This window comes from Mangifera indica, chromosome 2, assembly GCF_011075055.1.
Source record: "Mangifera indica cultivar Alphonso chromosome 2, CATAS_Mindica_2.1, whole genome shotgun sequence".
Classification (NCBI taxonomy): Eukaryota; Viridiplantae; Streptophyta; class Magnoliopsida; order Sapindales; family Anacardiaceae; genus Mangifera; species Mangifera indica.
In genome coordinates this window covers 2,381,818-2,398,848 of record NC_058138.1, presented here as the reverse complement: position 1 = coordinate 2,398,848, position 17,031 = coordinate 2,381,818, and the positions used below count along the sequence as shown (strand labels likewise).

The window sequence follows — 17,031 nt, the reverse complement described above, 5'->3', positions numbered from 1 at the left end:
TTTATTAAAAAAAATATTTATAATTGTTTACAATCAACAATTAATTACTTCACATACCTGTTGTTCTTCAAACGATTGTTGGATTGTGGAGTTAAGGTTGCCCATCCATTGTCCTTCGAAAGTGGAAATAAATGTCTCAACTTTGTTGAACTTTGGTGTTAGTTGTTCTCCATAACCAAAGATTTTCATGCTTGGACACTTAATGATATAAAGTTCTTCCAAAATTGGGAATTCAATTGAATATGAACCTGAGCTAAAACATCTAAGGTTGTTTAGTCTTCGAAGGACCAATTGAAACAAACTAGGAAACACAATCCTTTCCACTGGTGGTGATGCTTCCTCATTTGTGATTATTTCTTCTAATGCTGAGCATTCATGTATTGTAAGTTCTCTAAGCTTTACCAGGCTTTTGACTATGGAGGGGGTGAATAGTTTTTTCAATTTAGAGCAATTAGATATAAATATTGAACTTAAGTTTCCCAAACTAGATAAGGTTGTGGTGAGATCTTTCTTTGGTGGTATTAATTCCTCTTCTTTTTTCATTATGAAAATCTCCTCTAAACTGTCACAATAGTGTATCCTCATATCTTCCAAACAAACAAGACTTTGCAATAAAGCTTGTGAAAACAACTTAATTAACTTTGGGCACGTAGACAAACTTAATATCTTCAAGTTGCATAGGTTTATGAATTGAGTGTCACCCATCCATATATCTGTCATATTTGCTAGATAAGACAATTTTAGATTCTTTAATGATGAGAGCATCTTTGTTTCTCCATCTACCACCTTAACCTCTTTACAATCAAATATATATACCACTGAATTACACCAACCTACACTCAAATATTCAAGACTTTGAAAGTTCCATAACAAATTACTTGGAACAATATTCAACAACCTGTCGCACCCATTAACAGTCAAATTTTTGAGCTTATTGAAGGACTGGATTGAGGGTTCACCATGACATATTTCAACCAAGATGGGATTGCAAATAATTTGTAGAAACTCTAAGTTGTGGAAACTTAAATCTGATGAACATTCCAAAATATTTACAAGAAATGTTATCTTCTGATTAACCACTGCTAAACACTTCAGTTCATTCAATCCTCTATTTATTAGATCATAAAAGATGTGGTCCAAACCTATAATATATAGACAATCTGTTCTTTCAATTACCAAATTCTTCAAGCAATCAAGTAATCCTAAAATCATAACCTCATTATTATATGAGATCATCAATTTTCGTGAATACTTCCTGGAAAATCTCTTAAAAGCCCATCTTTCATGAAATTCTGGAGCACCTATTATTATTGTAAAGCTTGATAGATTTTTGAACGGCACATCATTATCAATTAAGAAATTCAGGTTTGGGATAATAATTTCCAAACTAGTTATTCTAGACAATAATTGTAACTCAGCAAGCTTCGCATTGCTTCTTGAATCTCCCCCATCTCCTTCTAAATCCCAAAGCCTAAAACTTTCCAAAACGTATAACTCCTCTAATTTACAAAGAGAGGATATGACACCAGATGGTATTTGTGTCAACTCATTACAATAGTATAAATCTAATAATCTTAGATGAGTTAATCGGTTAAACGATATAGGGATCTCCCTAACGTTAGAACCGCAAAGGCTAAGAATTTCTAGTTTGCTTAGATCTCCAATTATAGATAAGTCACCCAATTTGCAATCATTAAGATACAAAGTTCTAAGGTTTACAAGAAAGGAAAGTGACTTAGGCAATGGCGATAATTGAGTTTCACTTAAATCTAGAACTCCAAGATGTTTCATGCCTTGAAAGAAATTGTTAGGGACAACTAATTTGGAATTTTGTTGCAGTAGCAACGATTGCAACTTTGGGCATTCTATCCCATCTGGTACCTCTTTAATATCATTTAACATCAATGAGATACACATGAGATCTTCAAATGTATCTCTTTCTGGCCACTCTTTCAAACTCGTACCAGCTTTCACTAAAAATGTATAATTGTGTTTGCGTGCTATGATATGTGCAACATCACGAACTACATCATGCATTTTGACATATTTCTCGCCATATTCTTCCCGAAATTCTTCCCTAATCAATAGAAAAGAAGAGATAAGGTTACTTACAATAGCATGTGTTCTGACTCTAATATCCTTAATTGTCCCCAAGTCTTTGAACCATCTCAATCCTGTTCCGTATCTCACTAAGACTTCAACAGGAATTTTGAAATCTTCTGGAAATACAGAGCAAAATAAGAAGACAGATTTTGCCTCAGTTTCTAGAAAATTGTAACTCAACTCCAAGGATAAAATTACATTTTCATGCATTCCTTCAATGTTTGTTGATGTTGAACTTTTAAGTCGTTGTAAGGCATCACACCACTCATACATGTCCCTGTTCTTCAGTGCCCTGGCTACAGTCACGATTGCAATCGGCAGACCATCACATTCAGCAGTTACTTCTCTTGCGATTGAGCTCAGAATAGAATTTTCAACATCCATGCCAACAAGCTCCTTGAATAGCGCCCATGACTCCTGTTTTGTCAAAGTGCCAACAATAAATGTCTTGTCACAATCCATTTGATCGCATACATTTTTCCTTCGAGCGGTAAGCACGATCTTACAACCTCCATGGTCCTTCCCAAAAGGAATGCCAATCTCCTCCAATTGAATTCTTGTCCAAATATCATCCAATATTATGAGTATTCGTTTCTCCTTCTTAATTATCTCCCATAGAGAACTTGCTCTTGCTGATTTAGAGTTAACTGAGAGTGAAGTCAGGCGTAGCCTTTCAGCAATTTCGGCTTGAATATTCATGATATTTGGGGTTTGAGACACAACCACCATAACTATCGAATCAAACAACTTTTGCTCTTTGGCTAGTATGCCGACTTGTTTCACTAGTGTGGTCTTACCCACACCCCCCATCCCACATATTCCAATTATGCTGACCTTGTCATCTTTCAAGGCCTCCACGATTTCATTCTTGATTGATTCTCTGGATTTGAAAATTCCAGAAAATCCCACAGTTGGAGAGATAATGTCGGCAGGAGGAGGAGCAGGCTGAGATACAGTTTGGAATTTTCCATCTTCTTGGAGCTGAGTGATCACTGCTGTCTTCTTCTTTGCCTGCTTGCTGAACCGGTAACACAATCTGAGATTGATGCACCAACCTCTGAAGCACATCTTGTTTGCATTGCCTTCATCGTCTAAAAACTTTTCAGCTTCTTCGTTGACTTTACCAACTTCCGATATCCAATTTTGGACATCAGGTAAGATATTTTCTCTGTTTCTTTCAGCAGCATCAATTCTCACTTGGATGCTGTCTCTAGTAGCCTTGAGTTTCTGAACTTGCTTTTGTAATGCTTTGATGTTGTCATTGTAGTTAAGCAGGTAACCAATCTGACGGCCTGCTGCATCAAACAAACGGTTGAAAATAATCTCAGAAATGGAACTCACAGGTGCAGTAACAATTTCCATGATGTAAATTTTTGAGTGTTTCTGATTGTTGAGAGATTGAGGATGAATAATGATGGATAGAATGTAGAAAAGAGAAGAGAATGGTGTGTAATTCTTATCTTATAATGCTTCCATCCTTTTCCTTCTGTCTCAAGGCTTCTTGGTTCCATTCTTTTCAAAGTTGTTTAAGAATCTTTTCAACTATTCTGCAAAACAGAGGAAAACAGAGCACTTTTCAACAATTTCCCAAGTTCCTTTTGGAATTTTGGATTTCATATATACTTTGCCTGCCTCTCAACGCAAGTCATTCTTTGGTTCCATCTTTGCCTTTTCTCTCTACTCAAGGCTACTTGCTTCATATTCTTTTCTTTTATAAAGAATTTATGTATGCAGATTCTTATATTATTTCTACCTTAAAAATGAGTTAGCATATTCTTGATTATTACTTAAAAAAAGTTATTAAAAATGTAAATACAATTCAGATTGTTCAGTTGTTGTGCCTTAATATTTTTAATATTGGAAAATGTGTTTGATATAATATTTAAAAAGACATTATTTTCCTCATAAGAAAATTAAGAATCTGTTGTAACACAAAGGAGAAGAATTACAGCATCAAACTATTCAAGGACAAAAGAGAAAGGCACTAAAGTAGAAAAGATTTCATATAGACTTTGCCTTGGGACTCAGGGCTTCTTTCCTTTCATTCTTTGCTCTAATTCCAGCAGCTTTTGCTCTCAACTCAAGCTTTATATTCTTTGAAGTATAAACAGCTCATGTGGAGATTTTTTTTTTTCGAAGCACTTAAATTGATTTACTGATTTCACAAGCCCAGGCATGAGATAAATTTGATCAATTAAGAGATAAGCAATATAGTTCACAATTTTATTCATGTTGTATAGTGGTTATCCAAATTCTAAAAGAGGTTACATGGATTCAAGAAGTACAAATTCGAAAAGTGAACTTTCAAAGAGATTTAAAGATTTTTTCTTGGGGCATTCATTGTGTAACCTAAGAGAACTTGTATTTGCAGGATAAGGAGAAAGGCAGAGCTATATATACAAGGCATGTAAAAATTTTCAAAATTTATTTAGAAATATACTAAGAAAATCCATGAAGGGTTTAGTTTCAGTTGATTTCCACTCTGATTTTTGCTAAATTTCATTCCTGCGTTTGTGTTTCATAAGAAGAAAAGGAAACTACTTGGAATGTTTGTAACACCCCAGATCCAATAACCCAGCCCACTGTTAAGATATTATCCACTTTGGACACACAGTCCATCATGGGTTTGCTTCTGGGCTTTGCAACCCAAAACGCGTCTTAACAGTTAAGGAGCTCACAGGCTATTTAACCAATTCAATTCTCCCACCACTAACCAATGTGGGATCCATAGACAGAGCACACACAGACCCAACATCTCTCCCGTGTTTTGTCGATATGGGATTCGTCTAAGGGTATCACATACACCCCCCTTTACGGGACTCAGCGTCCTCGCTGAGGTTTGCCCCACCATCGTTCAAGAGGACACGCGGAGTTGCTCTGATACCATTTGTAACACCCCAGGTCCAATAACCCGGCCCACTGTTAAGATATTGTCCACTTTGGACACACAGTCCATCATGGGTTTGCTTCTGGGCTTTGCAACCAAAAACGCGTCTTAACAGTTAAGGAGCTCACAGGCTATTTAGCCAATTCAATTCTCCCACCACTAACCAATGTGGGATCCATAGACAGAGCACACACAGACCCAGCATCTCTCTCGTGCTTTGTCGATGTGGGATTCGCCTAAGGGTATCACAATGTTGTTCACTTTTCCTAGATTTTCATTTTTTTTTTCCTTTTATGCATGATGATCTTCGCCTTCACTTTGCTCCTGAAGAGTATGGCTCCCAGTTAGCATCTGGGATACAATCACTTTTTGTCTAGTTTATTTTTCATTTTGCTCACAAGTGCACAAGATGTCAAAGTACTACTTAAGTTTATTTCACAATCTAGGTTAGCTAGGGAATCTGACCTATATTAAGAGTGTATTAACTAATGCGATTAAAATACCGCTACTACTATTGAGCTACTAAACTAATGAAACTCAGTAGGTTCACGTAGACTCTCGAAAGGTAGAAATTAGACATAAAACATAATTCATCCATTATATAAAACATCAACGAAATTTGTTAATAAGAATGTAAAAACTACAAGTTCAAGTGGATCAAAAGATCCCTCTCAATCCCAAAAATTATAGAAATTAGCCACACATACTTCTTATAGACACGTAACAAAAATAATCAAAATTCATAATAATATTTCAAGACTATAATTAAGAAGATTCTCAATGATTGCTTGTATCAGCTGCTCGGATTATCTCATCTATCATCCTCGGGTTTGATATTGCTGCTTGAAGTCTGTATCAAAATCGGCTTTTTGTGGCTTGCAGAAACTCAAGAAAATAGGAACGTAAGTCGATTGTTGAAATTTTGGAAAAGTGAACTCTTTCTCATGAGTCTAAGTGATCCTTGGGACTCTAAGACTTGTAAGATTGTTGAATATATTCTCCAAATCATTTGCATAACCCAATGATGAGGGTAAGATATTAGAGATCAAGAAAGTCGGTAGACAATAACTATGACATTCCTCATAATTTAGGGTAGACAAGATAGATGGAACCTAAAAGTAATGCAATTGGATTTTTTTAACAGTAAAACCTCGTATGCCAGAGTGTAATCATTACCATCTCCTTGGCTTATCAGGATCACCGGCATTCTCAACTTAACTGACTGACTGGTACTCCAAGGCATGGGCACCTAAGAATATTAATCTCCTGTAGTTTCACATATAGAAGTCAGAAATGTCGTAGAGAGCTTATCCCATCAAATGATCACAACCCAGGCAAGTCCAATTTAATATGTATACTGATTTTGTTCTGCAAGAGAACCCTATAGAAAAAGAGTATCCACTAAGTAAATGCACCTCCTCAGGCTATGAGAATTGCCCCAACTCTTTCTGAATAAAGTCAGCCATTGACTTGATGTAACCTTCTCAATGATACCGGGACCGAATGATAGAAACAGGCATCCTTGATAGGTATGCATCTTCCCTGACATATTATTCTCACTCATAAATGGTTTATGATGTAAAAATTGATTTACTACAGACAAGAAATTAGAGAATATATAAAAACAGAAGCAGCATCTAACTATTCTCTTCAATACACGGATGCTCCCCTGAAACACCATCTTCTCTGTGGATGCAAGCAGCAACCTTAGAGCTATATCAGCAAGAGTGAGGGAATTCAGCACCTAGAATAAACAAGCATATGACATGTGTCTCCTCTGGTAAGTGTTCATCGGCATGCCACCTTGCCACACTGAAATTGCCCACTTATTTTTGATATTGATAATGCATAATCATTAGTAGTGCAGCAAGGATTTTAATCGTTGCTATTTCTAGAAAAATTCAATGAATCAGAATTCAACAGACTATAAATTTGCAAATGATATCTAAAACCTCTTCAGCTTGTCTGTTTTTCTTTTTCCACTACAAATTCGAGCTCTGTTTTGCCCTGCATTTTCCATTACAAGAAACAAATGAAATTACAAAAAAAACAAATATTATAAATAAGAAAAAGAAGTAGAAATTAATTCCCAAATCAATATCCACATCTATTAATCTTAAACAAATTAGGAAATTGTCAGTTAATCGAATAGTTTCTTCTATAATGGAATGTAAATTCATTTAGTAATTTTCCTTATATAACTTATCACTTAATTATTTATTTTCCTTATGTAACCATGCGGATAACTCATGCTGCGCTTAAATAACTGATTTCTTCCTATTGTGACGAGATTTATTCTTATCAGAGATGTGACAGTGATGAGGGTAGAAAATCTAAGATCAAGGAAGTCGATAGACGGCAGCTGTGACAGTGTGTTGAGACTCAAGTAAAAGAAGAGTCTCACATCTAATAAACTTAAGTAAAATGAGTGGTATATAAGTGTTGTGAATTGGACCTTAACATAAGCCAATTGGTTTTGTGTAACATGGGTTTCAATCTTCACACTTGTATACCCAATTTAAATTTCCGACATGGTATCAGAGCGCGAGCCAAACGGCAGGTTTAACAGCCTAAGTGTTCTTGGATACAAGTGACAACGCACCCAACCAAGAATCGGCTGAGCCGAAAGGTAGGCCTAACAGCCTAGGTGTTTGCACTTAAGCAGGGGTGTTGAGACTCAAGTAAAAGAAGAGTCCCACATCTAATAAACTTAAGTAAAATGAGTGGTATATAAGTGTTAAGAATTGGACTTTAACATAAGCCAATTGGTTTTGTGTAACATGGGTTTCAATCTTCACATTTGTATACCCAATTTAAATTTCTGACACAGTGTTCATACTTATGGGAAGACAAGAAAGATGGAAGCTAAAAACTTTTGAAATTGGGTTTTACAGTCAAACTTGGTGTGCCAGAGTATGATCGTTGTCAGCTCCTGGGCTTTTCAGGTTCTATAGGCAATAACGAATATCATGGCCTGCTAACGCTCTGAGAATTTAATCAACTCTTTCTGAATCAAGTCAGCCATAGACTTGATGTAACCTTCTCGTTGATACCAGGACCCTATGTTACATACAGGCATCCTTGATATATATATATGTATGCATCTTCCTTGACATATTATTCTTCTCAAATGGTTTATGATATACAAATGGATTTACTACATAGAGGCAAGAAATTAGAGAATATACTAAACCAGAAGCAGCACCTAAATATTCTCTCCAGAAAACAGATGCTTGATCCAGTAGTAGCGATAGAGAAATGTATTAGTATCATTTTTTTTTTTTTTTTGGGTAAGTAAGATTATCAGTATCATTATCATTAAATAGGCATTTAGAGCTACATCAAGAAGAGTTAGGAATTCAATACCAATATTAATCGTATTGAATTTCTGAGAAATAAAATTCCATGTATTGTTGTGTATAGCGTCAAGCATATTATAAAATATATACAAGTTGAGGGCATAACCAAGTTTCCACAAAATTGTGATCTTCTGGGAAGAGTTGTGGTCTAATTTTAAGTTATATTTTGGCAAGAAATCATGAACTTTGTGAGTTCTTCTACTGTCATGCTTTACAGAAAACAAAGGCTTGTCTTCCAGGAGCAAATTGACCTGACGATTTTCTTACTCTGGTTGCTCGTTTTTGTGTTATTTCTTCGGAGAATAATCCTGATTATCTTGCTTGGATTTTAAATCGAATCAAGCCAGAACGGTAGTGATTGTGTTCTGTAGATTTTGTTTTTGTATTTCTCGTCAGGACCAACAAGATATTTTGATCCTGAAAAGTCTTCAGACCAATCTTCACACCTGGTGTCCACTTTGTTTTCTGTAACCACAGGGTTTCCATTTTTCACATGCCAATGAAAATTATAGCTTAGCTCACAGGAAACTTCACTCGAATCTTGCTCTTTATGCATCTGACCATGCCCTTATCATCGAGTAGATAAATCCATTTCATCAATACAGGATTCCATCCGAGATGTAACCTTCGGACCAGGGGAAGAATAATCTTTCCCTGGAAAAGCCCTGTTTCTCGACCCTCCTTTTGGTTGCATCAACTGGCGAAGTGTGTGATTCGGAACAACATAAAAGACTCTTCCAGGCTTCAAAACCAACTCAGGACCACAATCCAGGGAAACTTGAACACATCCGGATGGGTATCACAGTGTCTGGGTGACTTCCGCAGCCGTTATTGGGTCCTGTAAAGCTGGACGAAGACTCCAGGATACACCAGTTTCAGGACACCACTCTCCCTGGAAACAGACTCTGTTTCCATAATTACTGCAGGAATTTTTCGGAAGCAAAAGAAACCAGGACAAAAGCAGCCCTGGTTTTGAAACTTATGCAAAATTCCTTGGCTAAAAAACAAATGTTCCAAGCGATTGAAATTTATGTGAAGAATTTTAGAGAAACGGGAGATTATTCTTTGATCTTGGCTTTAATTGGATGTTATTAAAAATTTTAAAATAAGGAATCCTGTGGAGATATTTTTTTTAAATCTTGGTTGCCATTTTTCATTTGTTAATTTCTATAAATTTGTTTTTGCCTGTTCTTTACGAAATCCTTTATTTTTTGTTTTTCTTGCTTTCTAAATTGACTTTTTTTGTTAACTTTTTCCTAAAATCGGATTCACAAATTTATATTTAGAAAGGTAATATCATCATAACTAATGTAAATTTTATTTTATTTTATTTAGTATAATGTGACAATGGGTCAGGTGTGTCTAGTTTGATACGTTGACCTTAGCCGTTGGGTTGTGTTTATGTGGATATTTTGATTGACCAGTAAATCACAAACTAATTTTTTTATATGTTCGTAGGCCCATAGGCCTTCCTCACAAGCCCTGACACATAACCCATATTTTTACAATTATACCCCTCAGGTTAGGATTTTTTAGCCTTGAGACGACCCATTGTCAAGTCTAAATATATGAGACTCAAAAGGAATATTAATATCCCAATACCTAGTAAAGGACTAGGTCAAACAATATGATACCTTCCAAAAATGATACCCTAAAAGATTTCCAAAGACAAGCTCTATGATGATCTCACAAATTTCTCCTTTAGTGAGTTAACTTCATCCTCAAAATCTTATATTTATAAGTTAATAAAGATTACAATTCGGATTAGGAAATATCTTTCTAATCTTTATAGAATTATATTATTATTCTTAGTATAATGTATTTCTCTTATGAGAAATAACAAAAAGTTTGTAATTAATAAATGTCAAAGGATTTATTTTTCAAACAGAGTACCAAGAGATGCAAAGACCTAATAGGCGTTCATCCAAAACCTGTTTAAATATGATTAGTTAAGCTAAAAAATTCAGACTCTTGTGTTAAAACCTAAGTGGATCCATGGGTTGCATAAAAAAAGCTAAACCCTATTTCAAGCTGACTTAAGAAGGGTCATATTTAAGTTCAGATGGGTCACTTCATGTATTGAATGTTGGAATATTTCACCTTGGTTAAACAAATAAAAATAATGGAGTATTTAACATAATAGATATCCAAGTTAGATTCACTCACGTCATTTTAATACTCAATTGGGTTTTAAGAAGGCTCGAGCTTGAGGTAGGACATGGAGGCTCTAGCTCTAGATAGGAAATGCTAGTTAAATCTCATAAGTTATAAATTTATCATTACTCCTTTATTAAAAGTTTAAATGTAATATTTAAAGAGTGTAAGTCCAAAATTTTAAAAGTTTAACTGAGAGTTAGTGAGCTCAAGTTTAGCTTGACAATAATTAAGCTACTTGTGACTTAATTCATTTGCAACCCTAATTAGAATATATAGTCGGGATATCTTGCAAAAATGATAATAGATCTAAATTCAATAGACAATCTGAATTGCAAAAGATATTGAACATACCATTGTGTATAACATTATGCCATATCATTTTGGATGCATAGCATGATTTCTTTTCAAAAACACCCCTAAATAGGCATCAAAATTCGAGAAAAACAGGGACCCAATGTAAGATAATTTTAGTTGCAAAACAAAATAGAAATTACCAGACAAATGCTTGTCCAAGGAACCATTGCAAGCAAACTAAAATATCATAACCCATTCCTATAATTGCAATAGCAAATTGGTATGAATTTTGAAAGAAATACCTCTAAAAACTAACTATTGAGATTAGAAAACCCAAAACTATATAAATCTCATACTAGAAGTTTATACATTTCGGTAGGGGATCTGAGTCTCATACTTTACACTTGAGATCGTAACACAGACCACTATCACCAAAATCATGTTGTTCACAGCTTAACACCTCAACACCAAACACAAATTCTGAGGTATGCATGGCTAGAGATAGATCTAATGGAGCTGTTTGCCTCGACCCTAAGGGCTTTGGGCTTGACCATCTCTATCTCAAGTCCTGTGTCATTGCTATTTTGATCAAGCTACATTACCACGTTTGAAACTTTATATGCTGAAATCATCAGTTCACATGAAACTCAACTGTTCTTCAACATTTTTTGAAAATCTTGTATGATACTACTTCGCTTTCAAAAAACATTATTCTTGAATGCAAGTATCATTTTTGGCGACAACAACAAAATGAATACTAAGATAGAACTGAAGAACATTTTGATATCATGTCTCACAAAGTCACTGTTGTCTTCATTGGAGATGTTCCTTGAGGAAGATATAGCAGTTGCTGAAGGCAACCCTTCTAGTATCGCATCTGCCAGATCTGTGATGACGGAACACATGCAGTTGAGGGCAGGAAAACATCCCCACTTTTGATTGCCACATTCAAGAGCTAACTCCCTATACTCCATGTAAATCCCTTCAAGGGCTTCTATGCATTCACTCACAAAGCTGCAGTTGTACATACTACAATTAATTTAACTCTGTATTTTACCATTTTGGAGCTCATATCGACACACAAAATTGATATTTTTGGAACAAGTCATGTACCAGACTGAAAATGCCAGAAGACTCATGACACCATTTTGGCTTAGCCCAAGTAGAGCTTCATCAGTGCAAGAATTAAGCAACCAAACATTATAGTGCCCAACCTAAAGAAGAGGAACAAAAAATATGAGATCAAGAAAGTCGGTAGAAAGCAGTTGTGACAGTACTCATAATTAAGGGCGGACAAGAAAGATGCAAGCTAAAACATATGAAATTGGGTTTCACAATCAAACCTGGTATGCCAGAGTATGATCGTTGCCAAATCATCAGCTTTCCAATTTCTGCATTCCATCTGGTCGTTGCATGGATCACCAGCATTCTCAACACAAATGATTGGTCAAATTATCACACTATCTCAAGACAGTGGCATCGTCAGGAATTCTCAAATGAGATCTCACAAAGTCATTGTTGTCTTCATTGGAGTTGTTCCTCGAGGAAGATATAGCAATTGCTGAAGGTAAGGCTTCTAGTGCAGCATCTGCCACACCATGATGAAGGAAGGTGTGCAGTTGAGGGCGGGTACATGCCCCCAGTTTTGAATGCCAGATTCAAGAGCCAACTGCCGTCACTCCGTACCAATCTCTCCCAGTATTTATACCTGCTGACTCACAAGGCTGCATTTGCAAATACAACAATTAATTTAACTCTGTAGATAGCCGTTTTAGTGCTCATATCGACACATGAAAATGCTAAATTTGTAACTAGTCATGCACCTGACTGGAACTGCCAGAAGACTCATAACTCCTTTCTGGCTGAGCTCATCAAGAACTTCATCAGTGTAGGGCTTCAGCCATTGTATCGGCCCTACTTGACTCTAACGAAATAAAAGAAGGGGAAAGGAATGAAAAACCAAAGAATAACCAACCAAACATTTTAGTACCCAACCTAATGATAAGAGTGCTCATAATCTAGGAAAGACAAGAAAGTTGGAAGCTAAAACTTATACAGTTGGATTTCTTTTAAAGTAAAATCTGGTATACCAGAGTATGATCATTGCAACTCCTTGCCTTTTCAAGTTCTGCATGGTTAGGTAGATACACTCCTCCATTTGGTCTCTATAAATATCACCAGCATTCTCGACAAAAATAACTAGTACTCCATGGGCACTAAAGAAGATCATTACCTGTAGTTTCACATACAGAAGTCAAAAAAGTTGTATAGAGCTTATTACATCAAATGACTCCAACCCAAGCAAGCCAAATTTTATTACATATACTGGTTTTGTACTGTAAAAGATCCATATAGAAAAGAAGTATCTACTAAGTAAGTTCACCTCCTCAGGATTTAAGAATTTCCCCAACTCTTTCTGAATCAAGTCAGCCATAGACTTGATGTAACCTTCTCGGTCATACCAGGACCTTATGATAGAAACAGGCATCTTAGATAGGTATGCATCTTCCCTGACATATTATTCTCACTCAGAAATGGTTCATGATATACAATTGATTTACCACAGGCAAGAAATCGGAGAATATTCTAAAACGGAAGCAGCACCTAAATATTTTTCTCAAGAACAAGGATGCTTAACCCAATTGTAGAGATAGAGAACTGCAGATAAAGTGGCTGCACAACGAGCCTTTTAATTTTGTCTCTCTTAATCTGCCAAATGTAGCAAAATTTTGAACTATCAGGACACTGACAATTTTAAGATAGAAAGGGGCCATTCTTATCATAAAGCAGTAGTTAAAACATGTTGCCCCAAAATAATACAATTGAACACTGGAAAGAAGCTTACAAATAGAAAAAAAAGGCAACCTATCTCTTGCTTTGTCTTTGTTTTTTCTATTTTTCAATTATTTTCAAAAGAGTTTCAAAACTGATCCATGAAATCACATTTAACAAAATAAAAGGATACAAGCACATAAACCACATGGCAGTTCAATGTGAGGAAAAAAGGTGAGAAGACTAAAACCTACCTCCTCTGTACCAATACCTCATTCCAACATAGATGTTGACAGGTAAGTTCTTTGGTTCCAGGGCAATTCTAAGAGCATGTGCCTGCAGCAAGTTTTTGAAATTACAATACACCATATTACAGACAAAACTGAAGGACAAAAATGAAAAAAAATAGAGCACAGATTTTCTAAGTAAAAATTTAGAAAAAGAGGAAGAAAATAGATAAAATGCAATGAACAAACATGGCCCAAACATAAACAATGCCACAAATAGCAGGACATGTCAAACTGTAGAACAGAAATTAAAGTAGCCAAGGGCCATTGAATAAACTGAAATAACCTGGGGAGGCGTATGATGTCCTTCATTAAAAAAAAAATGGAGCAAAAGTAACATTTTAAAGATACAAATATAAAAAGAGATAATAATTTTACAGACAAAGAAAGGAGGGACAATCTGAATTACCAGATCTGCAAATAAATTAAACAAAAATGGTTGAACTTCGTGGACTGTCTCTGGTCCTCCAAGATTCAGAGGTAACACTCCAACCTTATTTTCAGTGGGATGTGAATGGGATTGATATTCTGCACTTCCATGCTCACCTCAAGCTACAATTCCATGCTCTGTTTTCCCCTGGATTTTCCATTAAAATTTTCTGATATCAATCTAAACCAAGTATGTTGTGATTATGGCAAGGGGGAATCAAGCCACTGAAGAATGAAAAAAGGCATTTTACATCCAATTATTGTTCAAATAGTATAAATATTAAAAATACTCAAGGCCTTTGCTACACTAATCCTGGTTCATGTGGATAGCTTGTTCACTTTTTGTATCATCCCTTGCTCAAAATACCACTATTGAATAAAGCCAAAACTAAAGCCATGGAAGGGAAAATTATTGTCATCATCATTGGAGATGTTCCTTGAGGAAGACAGACACAGTGGTTGCTGAAGGTAGGGCTGCTAGTATTGCATCTGCCAGATACTTGGCTGAAACAAAGCAAGTTTCATCTCAGTTAAGCTAGGAACACCATATTCTCTGTTGATGCAAGTAGCAGCCTTTTCTCCTTTCTCATTCATGATTATTTCTTCTAGATTCAAGCATTTATGTCATTTGAGCTTACAAATAATGTACTAATGACAAAACATAAATGGCAATTTGTTACATACCTGTTTTCAAGCTTGTTTTTACCTCGATTTTCTATTACAAAAACAACAGAATTGTATCAGCATGACAAATTAAATAGGCAATAGAGCTATATGATCAAGAGTTAGGGAATTCAGTAGCCAAGTACAAAAATGTCGTTCATGTGGAGCTGAAAGCAAGGCTTCATCACTGTCTTCTGGGATTCAAACAAAAGAGAAACATCTAATGAGAGCTGTTTTCAAATATTGAAAACGTGTGCCGGCATAATAAGGACATATTTCAAGCCCTAAGATTTTAAATAAACATCATCAAAATTTTGCATTTGCAATCAATATTTTTGCATTTTTGTAACCGTACGATGTATTCAAATACAGTAAAAGGGAAAATTACAGAAGCTAGAAGCGTAGTAGCCAACTACCATTACCTTCAGAATGGAAACAGGGATGAATAATGTTGTTCATCTCGAGCTGAAAGCTGCTATGGTTGGGGCAGGTGGTATCGACGGGGAGCCTAACGCCGTTGATTTTAACGGTAAGATGTTCCTTGGCCTTTATAGAAATTTACGATAATTGTGGGTTGTGTCTAGATATTGTTAGTCATAAATTAATATAAAATATGACTACTGAAACAAGAATAATAATTTGTTAATTGATTTAGTGAAACATGAATCATTCATACCATTTACTTGTTGTCTTCTAATTTCCTCCTGCAAAACAATTCACATTTTTCCATTATTTATTATTTCTCTAACAAAATAACCATTTCTATTATCATGTCTAAATTATTAATTTTCCAATACAATTTATTAAAAAAAACATTTACAATTGTTTACAATCAACAATTAATTACTTCACATACCTGCTGTTCTTTGAACAATTGTTGGATTGTAGAGTTAAGGTTGCCCATCCATCGTTCTTCAAAAGAGAGAATAAATGGTTTAACTTTGTTGAACTTTGGTGTTAGTTGTTCTCCATAACTAAAGATCTTCATACTTGGACATTTTTCGATATAAACTAACTCCAAAACTGGAAATTCAATTGAATATGAACTTAAGCTAAAACAACCAAGGTTGTTTAGACTTGAAAGTCCCAAGTAGAACAAACTAGGAAACACAATCCTTTCTACTAATGGTGATGTTTCCTCATTTGTGATTATTTCTTCTAGTGTTGAGCATCCAATTATTGTAAGACTTCCAAGCTTTACCAGGCTTTTGACTATGGAGGGGGTGAATAGTTTTTTCAATTTGGAGCAATGATATATATATATTGAATGTAAGTTTCCCAAACCTGATAAAGTTGTGGTGAGATCTTTCTTTGGTGGTATTATTTCCTCTTCTTCTTTCATTATGAAAATCTCCTCTAAACTATAACAATACTATATCCTCATATCTTCCAAACAAACAAGACTTTGCAATAAAGCTCGTGAAAACAACTTAATTAACTTCGGGCACACATGCAAAGTCAATCTCTTCAAGTTGCATAGGTTTATGAATTGAGTGTCACCCATCCATATATGTGTCATATTTGCTAGATAATACAATTTTAGATTCTTTAATGACGAGAGCATCTTTGTTTCTCCGTAAACCACCTTAGCCTCTTTACAATCAAATATATATACCACTGATTCACAATAATTTACACTCAAATATTCTAGATTTTGAAAGTTCTGTAACAAATTACTTGGAACAATATTCAACAATATGTTGCACTGGGTAACAAATAAAAATTTGAGCTTACTGAAAGACTGGATTGAGGGTTCACCATGACATATTTCAACCAAGTTAGGATTGCTATCAATCCGTAAAGACTTTAAGTTGTGCAAACTTGAATTTGATGAATATTCCAAAATATTTACAAGAAATGTTACCTTCTGATTAATCACTACTAGATCTTTTAGTTCATTTAATCCTCTATTTACTAAAGCATGAAAGATGTTGTCCAAACCTATAATATTTAGATACTTTATTCTTTCAATTACCAAATTCTTCAGACAATCAAGTAATCTTGAAATCATAATCTCATTATTATATGAGATCATCAATTTTCGTGAATACACCCTTGAATCATTCATAAAATCTTCTTT

At 35.1% G+C, this 17,031-nt stretch overlaps 1 protein-coding gene and 1 pseudogene across 1 annotated transcript; both read right to left on the bottom strand.

Moving 5' to 3' along the window:
• Positions 1-874: 874 nt before the first annotated feature.
• Positions 875-3,465, bottom strand: LOC123201951 (disease resistance protein At4g27190-like). The gene is made up of 2 exons (XM_044617589.1): positions 1,177-3,465; positions 875-898 (listed from the first exon to the last, which is right to left on the bottom strand). The coding sequence occupies exons 1-2, from the start codon at positions 3,463-3,465 to the stop codon at positions 875-877; spliced, it is 2,313 nt and encodes a 770-aa protein (XP_044473524.1).
• A 7,719-nt stretch (positions 3,466-11,184) lies between these two features.
• On the bottom strand, positions 11,185-14,882 carry LOC123201940 (annotated as a pseudogene).
• Positions 14,883-17,031: the final 2,149 nt, after the last annotated feature.

Coding starts and splice junctions, on each gene's coding strand:
- LOC123201951 (XM_044617589.1), bottom strand. CDS start 3,465: ATGGAAATTGTTACTGCACCTGTGAGTTCCATTTCTGAGATTATTTTC. Junction 899..1,176: donor TTGATTGCTTGAAGAATTTG/GTAATTGAAAGA, acceptor TGGGTGCGACAG/GTTGTTGAATATTGTTCCAA.